The sequence below is a fragment of the Saprolegnia parasitica genome, assembly GCF_000151545.1.
Source record: "Saprolegnia parasitica CBS 223.65 unplaced genomic scaffold supercont2.121, whole genome shotgun sequence".
Lineage (NCBI taxonomy): Eukaryota > Oomycota > Saprolegniomycetes > Saprolegniales > Saprolegniaceae > Saprolegnia > Saprolegnia parasitica.
In genome coordinates, this window is record NW_012156515.1 from 10,218 (window position 1) to 20,210 (window position 9,993).

General features: G+C 57.6%; 3 protein-coding genes across 3 annotated transcripts in view; 1 reads left to right on the forward strand and 2 right to left on the reverse strand.

Moving 5' to 3' along the window:
* The window catches only part of SPRG_21260 (hypothetical protein), a gene marked incomplete at both ends in the record, with an annotated part of 2,022 nt that extends 1,077 nt beyond the window's left edge, over positions 1-945 (reverse strand). The window contains one exon of the mRNA XM_012353366.1: positions 75-945. Coding sequence (XP_012208756.1) covers positions 75-945 — 871 coding nt within the window. The remainder of the gene's footprint in view (positions 1-74) is intronic.
* A 1,140-nt stretch (positions 946-2,085) lies between these two features.
* On the reverse strand, positions 2,086-8,502 carry SPRG_13231 (hypothetical protein; the record flags this gene model as incomplete). The annotated part of the gene is made up of 23 exons (XM_012353338.1): positions 2,086-2,245; positions 2,296-2,493; positions 2,542-2,601; positions 2,651-2,784; positions 2,831-2,947; positions 2,998-3,122; positions 3,169-3,469; positions 3,520-3,729; positions 3,799-3,855; positions 3,910-4,387; positions 4,443-4,689; positions 4,745-5,088; positions 5,154-5,262; positions 5,312-5,544; positions 5,595-6,055; positions 6,114-6,402; positions 6,454-6,717; positions 6,774-7,256; positions 7,306-7,711; positions 7,763-7,991; positions 8,042-8,108; positions 8,176-8,331; positions 8,377-8,502. The coding sequence occupies 23 exons, from the start codon at positions 8,500-8,502 to the stop codon at positions 2,165-2,167; spliced, it is 5,175 nt and encodes a 1,724-aa protein (XP_012208728.1). The 3' UTR covers positions 2,086-2,164.
* A 1,085-nt stretch (positions 8,503-9,587) lies between these two features.
* SPRG_21261 (hypothetical protein) overlaps positions 9,588-9,993 on the forward strand; it is a gene marked incomplete at both ends in the record, with an annotated part of 1,800 nt that continues 1,394 nt past the window's right edge. Inside the window, 2 exons of the mRNA XM_012353367.1 lie at positions 9,588-9,755; positions 9,808-9,947. Of these exons, the coding sequence (XP_012208757.1) occupies positions 9,588-9,755; positions 9,808-9,947 (308 nt within the window). The remainder of the gene's footprint in view (positions 9,756-9,807; positions 9,948-9,993) is intronic.

The following is a 9,993-nucleotide window of genomic DNA, read 5'->3' on the forward strand; positions in this document are numbered from 1 at the left end:
CGGCGTGAGCGACGTCGAGAACGTGTTGAGGAGCTTGAACTCGGCGATCGTCTGGAGGTCCTTGAGCGACAGACCCGCGACGAGCTTCTCGACGCGGTCGAAGAAACCGAGGTCCTGCAAGATGATCTTGTTGCTCGTGTCGAGACAGCCGTTGTGGATGTTGAAGCCGTATTCCTCGAGCTGGATGCCGACCGTGAGCGGGTACTTGGTCGCCGCTTCGGCGTAGCTCATGGCGTTGTAGTTGGCGGTGACGGCCTCCATGGCCTCGAGCTTCGAGAGCTGGACACCGGCAAACTGGCGCTCAAAGTCCATGACGATCTTGGCCGCGGCCTTGGCGTCACCCGCCGACTTGCCACCGCCGAGCGTGAAGAGCGACACGATGTACTGCTCGTAGAACGGCTGAAGCAGTGCCCAGATGTCCTTGTTCTTGTAGTAATCGAGCTCATCGAAGGTGAGCGGCGCCTGGAACGAGTAAAGCACGTTGGTCGTCGCGTCCATCTTGTCGGGGTACACGGCGGGCTGCGTGAACGCGGGCACGTTCTTCTTGCTGAGCTTGGCGACCGTGTGGAGGATTTCGGTCGTCGAGTTGGCCGAGCGAATCGCCTTGAGATCATCGGCAATTGGCGTCACACCGAGCTCGTTGAGCCGTGCTTCGTCCTTGCACGAGTTGTAGTACTCGGTGAGCTTGGAGTGGCCGGCCGCGAGGATGTTCTTGATGACGGCGTCGTTCTTGGCCGCAATGACGCTGAACGACGTGTCGGTCGTCGAGCGGTCGTCGGGAATGACGGCGTTCTCGATCCAGCCACCGCACGCGTACTGGTAAAAGTCCGTACAAGGGTCGGCCGTCGTGTTCATCAAGTCGGCCATTTCCTTGGGGAACTCGGTGACCGAGCCAGCGAGAGCTGTCGCCGCCAACGCGCCGAGAGAAATGATGATCTTGACCATTTTGGGTATCGAGGGCAAATGCGAGAATGAGACGATGGTCCATAGCTGCGCCCAAAGCCATGCTACTGCAAGGCGAGAACAGACGGTTAAACCACGCCGAATCCACCGCCAACTCGCAACTCTAGTCAGGTCGATATCAGGTGTGAAGATCCATGGAGGTTTGCAACCGCTTGCGGCTTCAACAAGCCGCCATGACCAAATATATATGTACTAGTATGTAGTACAGAAACATGCACCTTATGTGATTTTCGGTGAGATTTCCCCGCGTGATTCCTCCGTGTGATTGAATGAGTTTTCTGCCTGGATGCACTAACTAGCGGTTACTCTATAGAGAGGCGATCTACGACAGGAATGACGTGTCGTCTAACCCCACATTGATTGGCTAGGTATTTACACCTACAAAATGGAGGACTTGTTGATGAGGACCGTAACCGCCGCCTTTGTTAAGCTCAGTGCTTCTTAAATCTCTGGCTGCACAACCGACGATGCTAGCGGTGTTGAGCCGGCTGCTCTCGCAAGCCCCAACTCAACGGTCCCACCATCAGTGCGTGCATTCGACTCGTTTACTTATTCTAGTTTGTACCAAGGGCATAGAAGCCCATGTGCATACTAAATACACGTGAGTTGCGCAACTACGTGGTAAAGTCGACATCGTCACACTAACTGAGAATAGCCATGTCGATTTTGGAAACTGAGAATTTCTCAGTTACAGGGTGCGAATGGGATCTGTGCAATGTCGACGTGCTCATCCACGGTGAAGAGGTCGTCTGATAATGCCTCCATTGGATGGCTCGTCAAATCCGAGAAAACCATGCGTGCTGTTGATGAGACATTGCTAAATGGTTGTCATGGTTATGTACTATTAATAAGTGCAAAATAGCAAAGCCAGCATGTAGCAGGTGTTGGCTGGCCGAAATCATTTACTAGTATGAACATGCACCCAAGTACCCGTAAACTCGTTGCCCGTGCACCAAGCTGTTATACATTGTAAACACGTGAAAGATCCATTCATTCGAGCCAACGTGTTCACATTCACGGCGGCCGTGCGACCGCGTGTGGCGCTCTCGTTGTTTGCAAAGCGATTGTACGCCGCACGTCATCGTGCTCGTGTCACGGTCACGATGTTTTAGAGAGCGGTACTTCGAAACCGCTCCCCTGTTTTATTTTTACTTCCGTAACGACCCTCAACATCATCAACTTTTGTATGCAAACACAGGCGCTAACTGTTCTCGATCGTGTCTCGCACGATGCCTTCCGCGCGGTTGACTTCGAGTTGCAAGTCGCGCAGAATCATCGCCACCTAGAAACAAACCGTTTGTTTCGTATACCATCGTATATAGACCGTCGCACCTCGTCGTCGTGGTTGGGCTTGTCACCAAGAATGAGCAATTTTATGGATTTCGCGACACTGACAAGGCCAGCTTTCGCTGTCGAATGCGCTGCGTGCAGCCCCCGCAGCTGGGCGTTGCGCCGCTTCTGGCGTGCTTCTTTTCGCTGTTTTGCGTCGAGCTCGGCCTCCTCCTTGCGTTGCTGCAGCCACGCCCGCGCCTAAGACGATGTCGCATCAACGCTAGCTCATGCATGGCGACGACAAACCTTGCTGACGTCGTTTTGTGCCAGCATGAGCGCTTTATGAACCATCGGTTTGTCAAACCCCTAGTCGCAGATACAATATAGTAACATAGTACAATGTTGTCTTGGTGACCTCGATGAGAAGCTCGACCATTTCGGGGTCTGCGCCTTCGCATGCCTTGGCGAGACGCTGCGCTTCGACACGGTTCTGGACAGATTGAACGACCGACTTGCTCGTCGCGAGCCCTTTCTTGTAGCTGGTCGTGACTACCCCGCCCGTGTTCAAGTAAACAAACAACACACAAGGGTGTACCGATGCGCTGGGCATGACGTCGCGTGCGAAGCGCGGTCTGGAGTCCGCGGTGCTTGATTGACTTGGGGCATTGCTGGCTGTTTTCCGAGGCGTACCACGTGTAAAATTCGTTGAAATCTAGTGCCACCGACGATAATTGTAGCGTCGACAACTCGAAAATACAATACCAATGGCGCCACTTCCGTCTTTATCAATGCTTTCCATAATTGCGCGCGCTTGGTCCATCGTAACGGGCTCACAGAGGTTGTGATTGAGTAAATGGTAGAGCTCGAGGACGTCGATTTGACCCGATCTACCAAGGTCGTCTTGGTGAAATAAACGCAATCCAACGCGCGTACCCATCCGTATCGACCTCTCCGAAGGCTTCGCGGGCTTGTGTAAAGAGCCTCTCGACCTTGCGCGGGTCGGCAAAGTGCTCGCTGCCATCGGCAACGTTGATAAACGTGTATTTGTGTGCCGCCTCTCGCCACACTTGTTTCCAAATCGCATTGTCGTACTCGAACGTCACGCCGTCGTAAAAGTACTCGAACCCGAGTTGTCCGCTGTTCCAGCGTGGCACAAAAGTCGATGCAAACACCGCCATTTGGTTGGCCAAGTCGATCTCGTGGACATCTTCGAAGATCCATTTCATGCCAAATTCTACACAAGACGATAGTGTGCACTCTCGACCGCAATACGCATTGCTCTACCCGAGCTGATGAAGCGGTAAAATACCGTTTTTTTGCCTTGAAAGTCGTCGACGGGGTGCAATTGGGGCACGTCGGGGAAGCCCGGCACCATGCGCACGCGCTTCTTGCGCGCCGGGAACACCCCGCGCTTCCATTTACGGATGTTGTGTTGCAGCTTGCGATAGTTCTTTTGCGCGTGAAGCTTCTTGCGGCGAAGCGCATCGAGCCGACCTAGAGACCGCAAGTTGCCAATAAAACACGAATAACCACACACAATTCGGGAGCGTGGAGCCTGCCTACCATCGAGTTTGTGGTCGACGACGATTTCAGCCAGCCAAGCACAGATCTCGCGCCACTCTACATCGACAATCGCTCAACAAACATAAGCGGGGGCCACTGTACCGAATCGACCGTTGCCATCTCGGTCAATGGCACGCATGCCAATGGCGAGCTGTTTCTTGGTCAGTGGAATGCAGAGCTCGTTGCGCAAAATCATGGCGAGCTCCCCAGCCCCGACGTACCCACCGTGGTCGGGGTCGTAGATCTCAAACGCATCGAGCACGGGCGGTTCCAACTGCGCCATTGCATGCGCCAGCGCCGCCGCTCGGTCGGCTTCTTTTTTAGCCGCCGCCTCTGTCGCGACACGCGCCGCCTCTCTTTGGGTAAATGACATCCAGTGTTGAGAGAGCATGATCTCATGGGCCGTCTCGGTCAGAAGCAAATTTGCTCGCTTTTTCTGAAGTTTGAGCCTCGTCTTCGTGGTCGTCGGATGGGCGCGTTCGAACGTCTTCAAGAGCACGCGCGTCCGCGTGTACACGTGCTTCTGCAAGCCCGACGCTATGGTGTGCGTCTTGTTGTGGCAGTGACCGCAGAGGCCTTTTTTACAACCCTAGCCATACAAAAGTACGTACTCCGTGTGGTCTAGATCAATCGGAATAATGCACCTTGCAGACACGCTGAGGCCGGTCGACGTAGCACTCGGCGCACATGGGGTCGTTGGCGTGCATTGCTATAAAGTCGATCATCTTGCTCCGATGGCTGGCGCGATGGCCGCTGCCGTGGTAAACGCCAAAGCACGTATCGCAGTACGGCTCGTGGCAGTCGATGCATTGGAGCACGCCAACAGCGCGCTCGCACGTCAAGCACAGCGGCGCGTGGGGGTACTTCTCGACGGTAGCGTATTTCTCATCCCTAAAACGCATGTCAATACTCAACAAAAATGGACAACATGTCGTCGTCGTCGTACATGGCCCGACGAAACTGACGCCGGCAGTAGTGGCGCCGAAGGGTGCGCTGAAAGGCTACGATCGGCCTGCGGTACGCGGCCATCGACGCCACGACGCGTGCGTAAGCAGCGACTTGTTCCTTGCGCCGACGGTACCAGCGCTGGAGCTTGGTCGCGTTCCGGCGTCTCCGCGCCCGACGACGCTGGACAAACCAGACCACGATGCGCACTATGGCGTTGCGTCGGCAGATTTGACGCCGGTAGTAGCGCCGAAGCCGCACGAGGAACCGGCGCCAATCGGCTTGGAGGTCAATCGCCGTGTGCTCGCGGCCGCGAGATAAAAGATTTTGAACCCACGCGTGGAGCTCGTGTGTTTGCAAAAGCGGGTGCGGGTAGTGCAAGTTGACGGCGGTGAACCGGCGCGTAGTACGGTTCGCAGGATCTCGCTGCGTCGGCGTCTCAGGTCCGCGCCCTTGCCAAAAACAAGCAACCGCGGCAGCTTCGCGTCCTCGAGCTGGTACTTGGCCGCGACGCTTTTCCTAGCCACAGGATTCTCTAATACGTTGCAAGAATGCTTGTGGAACCTACGATGCGTCCCGCTGGGTGGCGTCGATGCAGCCAAAGGCGATGCGTTTGTTCTTATAGTACGACGTTGCGACAGTTGCAAACGCTTTGAACATGCGCGGAGACGGCGCGGTCCACGGCAAGTAGGCGAGCAGTAGCACCCACTCTTTCCCGCTCACGGCCGGTGTCACCAGTGCCTGCATCGCGTCCGGCGCCAGTTGCGGAATGTCCGTGCCCAGTTCGATGCGGCGCGCCACCTACTTTCGAATCAATAGAAACGTGCTGGCACAGGTCGATTGCAGTGGACCTTGTAGTCTTCCAACGCGCGGGCTTGCGCAAAGCGGCGCCGACCGAGCTTGCCGCGCCAGAGACGCTGCAGAAGCCTTGCAAAGTAGATGCGGCGTTCACCTGCAGTCTCGGCCCAGAGCTGAAACCACTCGGCGAACGCTTTTGCGACGTGCGTACGCTTGAAGAGAGTCTGTGCTTTTGTATACAGCACGTGGTACGCGCGCGCTTCGTCTGTGTGCACAATCCAGCTCACGAGCGCGCGCATCTGTCCATGCGCTTGCGCAAATGCATCGACCTTGGTGCGGAGCGCCGCGGCGGCTTCCTGAATACTGCGCAGTTGCTGCCACCGACGCACAATGTGGCGCACGCGAAATCGATTGGCCCGCGCGCCTTGGTCGTTGCTCAGTCGCGTCCACGCGCGCGCCGTGACCCATTGGGATAGGCCGCGCTGCAGGCCACGTCGGCGCCATTGCGCAGCAACTATCCAACGATTTCATGGGCACAGATAGTGTCCTTCCATCGATGTCGTCCAATATACCAGCATGTTGCCGAACGACGTACGCGTGCAGGGCGGCCAGGTGCGACCGCAGCGAAGACGCTTCGCGCTGACGCCGCGCTAGGCCTTGCACAAGGTGGTCATAGACGTACACCGTGAGCCATTGGTCCAAACTGGCAGCCACAAGCCGTGCTTGGTACCGCGTCTCCATGGCCCGGACGTGTCGCATCTGCGCTGTGTGGTGGCGCCACGCATACACAAAGATCACCTTGCGCTGCATCGCCCATACCCTCTCGTTGACGATGTCGGCAAGGACATGGTCGTACAGGCGCTACCACCCACGCGTCGAAGAAAGCTCCTACGACCCTCTTCGGCGTCGTACCTGGAACGCCTTGGTTTGTCGCGACCGCAACGCAAAGGACTGCGCTACGTGCTTCTTGAAGCGCATCTCGCGCTGCCGCACAAGACCACTTCGCCACCGACAAAGCGTTTTCTTGCGCAGCACTTTTTCAAAATGCCACGTGGCGAGTTGCCGAAGCCGCGCCGACGACCGAAGCAAGTGGACGTGCCGGAGCGCGCGGGCAATCCCTTTCCACACTAAAAAGGCTTTGGTAACACCTGCGTGTCGTTTTCGAACCCAGCGGGCCTATCCAACCATATCACCTGAGTATTGTGTACCAGGAAATGTCTTGATGAGCGTACCCGGACGCGACGACCGAGCTGTCGCATAAGAAAGGCATGCACGGGGCGGTTGAGCACGCAAAGGAGGTGGCACCACGCGATGCGCACGCGCTTGGCCGTGCGACGGCCCATGTGACCGCGGTAGACTCGCTGGAGCGTCATTGCATTTTGTCCGCGCCATTTTTGAACTTGGAGCTCGAGCTGCGCCATCGCCTGCGTGCCTCGACCGCGCAGTATGGCTGGCGCGACAACAAAGTCCGGTGGCAGCGACTGGACGAGCGTATTCACGCGGACGTCAATGAGCGGCTGTACGCGGCGTCGCGCGCGGTGGCCACGGTACATGCGTTGTATCGCGATCGCTGCCCGGTGTTGCGTTCGTTCGACGCGCCGTGCGTCACGGTAGGCACACTTGGACGCGAGACGTTTTTGCACTGCCCAGAGACCTTGCACGATGCGTCGCACTACTGCCGTTAGCTGTGCTGACCGAAAGCTGTGCCAAGTGCGCTAGTTCAATTGTATGAATGCGCCACGCACAGAATAGAAAAAAAGGTACCTGGATGCGAAACGCGGGAAAGTACCGGCGGTGCGCATAGAGCTTTGGATACGCACGGGCGTAGTTGGTGCGTGCAGTCGCGTGCCGCACACAGCGCTGAATACGGCGGGCGCTGACTGTTCGTCGATACGCGTTGGCGCAGGCGGCGGGAAGCACGTGCTCGTGGACATATTTCGAGGCCTCCTGAGCGAGCGCAGCACGACGAGCGAGCGCGATGACGCGGCCATGGTGCCCGCGGTAGACGCGCTGGAGCAACGCACTCGCGCGACTCTGTTTTTGGCGTCGATATGCACGGTAGAGCACTTGATTGTGGTAGGCCCGCTGAATTCGAGTGGCTGCCATGATTTCTTGCTTGGCGACTCGGCGCCGAGAAACCTCGCGCCGCGCCAGAAAGCCGCGCACCAATCTAGGTCGATGTCGGTACCCGTTCATGCGTGTGACAGAGTCGTCGTCGTACCGCTGCGAGTGGATGGCACTGTGTCGCTGGCAGGCAGCCAAGTGGGCGCAGTAGAGACGGTGGCGGAGCCGTCGCGCCATGGCTTGTCGCCACGCGCACTGGATTTGAGTCGCGTGGAAGGTATGAATGACATGCGTCCGCGCTCGAGCTTCGGTTGCCCAGGCGGTCAGGATATACCGAGAGCGGCGCTCGACTTTGGTCTGCAGCAAAAACAACATGCGTGCCAAGCCTATTGGTATCGATCGTTTGTGGCATGCAAGGCGTCAGCGTGGAAAGCACCTGCGAGCTGTTCGAGACGATGCCGCTTGAACGCGTGCTCGCGCGCGCGGTGGGCGTCTGTACACGTCTACGAGTTCGTTGGTAGCGTTGAGGTGAGGAATATGTCAATGGTCCAAGTATAAGATTCGGTGCACCTGCCACATGCCAAAGGCGCGACGCCGCGCGTGCTCAAAGTTGGCTGATACGATGCGCACGACGGTCTCAGTGGCCATGCGCTTGGCGAAATCCGTGTGCTTGGACGCCTTTAAAAACTGAATCGGAAGATTCTTGCCGACGCGATGCATGGTGATCTAGCCATTCCCAGCGTTAGCGTCAAACGCAGTGCGTCCTCGTACGCGGAGGTGCTCGAGGTCGTCATGCTCCGTGTTGATTGCTGCCAAGGGCGTTTTGCCATACTTGAGCGCTGGCTTGGGACCAACGCCATACACTCTGCGCTTGGCCGCCAGCGAATGCGTCTCCATGCTTGGCGGCGGCTTCTTCCGCGCGGCGAGCTCGGCAAGGGTTGGGAACGACGGGGGTGGGGCGTCGTCGCGCTCGAGTCGCTCTGGCCGCTTCCACGGGCCTTGTTGCGCCTTTATAAGCTTGGCAATACGCAGCTTGGACGACGCTGGCGCGCGTGCTTCGGGTGTCGCGTCGCGCTCCCCCTACATCCACTGTAGAGACGCTTTGAAATTGGGTGCATACGACGTCGTTGTCTTGACCCGACAAGAGGCCTGCACAGTCAGCCATTCATGCTGCATAGATCGTAGTGCGTAGAGACGTACCCGTGGGAAGGTCTGAGAAGAAGAGACTCGGGTTGCGCGAGTACATGCGGGGCGGCGCTCGCGGCGGCGTTTCCCGAAAGATCGGGTTCGCACCACTCTGATTGGCTATATTGGCATGACAAGGCGCGTTTGGATTGGCTGTCCGAGTTATATCAATCTGGCGCCACAAGTCCGACCTTGAGCTACTGACTTCCAAACGGATGCAGCGCGGCGCAGAGCCTCGTGTGGAGTAGGTAGTCACTTATACTACCAATCCAACAAGAAGCAATGCAGGCAAGGTAGGAGTATAATAGCTACCCTCGAATTGGCGCCACACGAACCTTCTCGATCGAATCTGCGAAAAACCACACATTTCTTGATTTTTAGGTCACCCAATGCAAAAAAGCGGCAGAATGACCACCCCATGTCGCTGCATAGCGCAAGTGAAGGCGTCCGACCTTGACGTAATGGGGCGGAACACGAGCTGCCTTCCCACAGATACGCGTCCCCGTGGGCGGCCGTGTACTGCTCTAGTTGGTTTTTCGCTGCCCTGAACGTCTCCAACCAGATACGAGCACTTCATTTAGCACCTCCGCGCCATACAGTCCTCGACGCGACCTTGCAGCGGAACCTGATCCAACAACTTGGTCCGACCATGGTGCCGGACAGTCGTTTGGGTGCGAGCAGGATGTGCCACTTGCGTCTCTATGTAAATTGCATCCGGTACTGGATATCCGGATGGATGCGCGAGATGGCCCTTTGAGGGATTATTTTGCATTTCGCTCGCTTCTCGATCAACGACGATGCTGGCTCGGTCCTTCGCCGCCATCTCCAAGCGCACGTCGGTCGCGCGCCGCTGCTTCTCGGCCGAGGGCGGTCCGTACGAGCACCGCGCCGTGTCGGCCGAGACCCTCGCGACGCTCAAGGAGCTCTTTGGCGACCGCGTCTCGACCGCTGCCTCGGTGCGCGAGGTATGTCGCTAGCCCATGCGCGCCGCCTCACGCCGCCTCTCTGCATGTCTAGCACCACGGCACGGACGAGTCGTACCACGCGCCGTGCCCGCCTGACGTTGTCGTCTACGCCGACAGCACGGAAGAGGTCTCGACGATTCTCAAGCTCTGCTCGGCGACCAAGACGCCGCTCATCCCGTTTGGCGCTGGCTCGTCGCTCGAGGGCCACATCTCGGCGCTCCATGGAGGCATCGCGCTC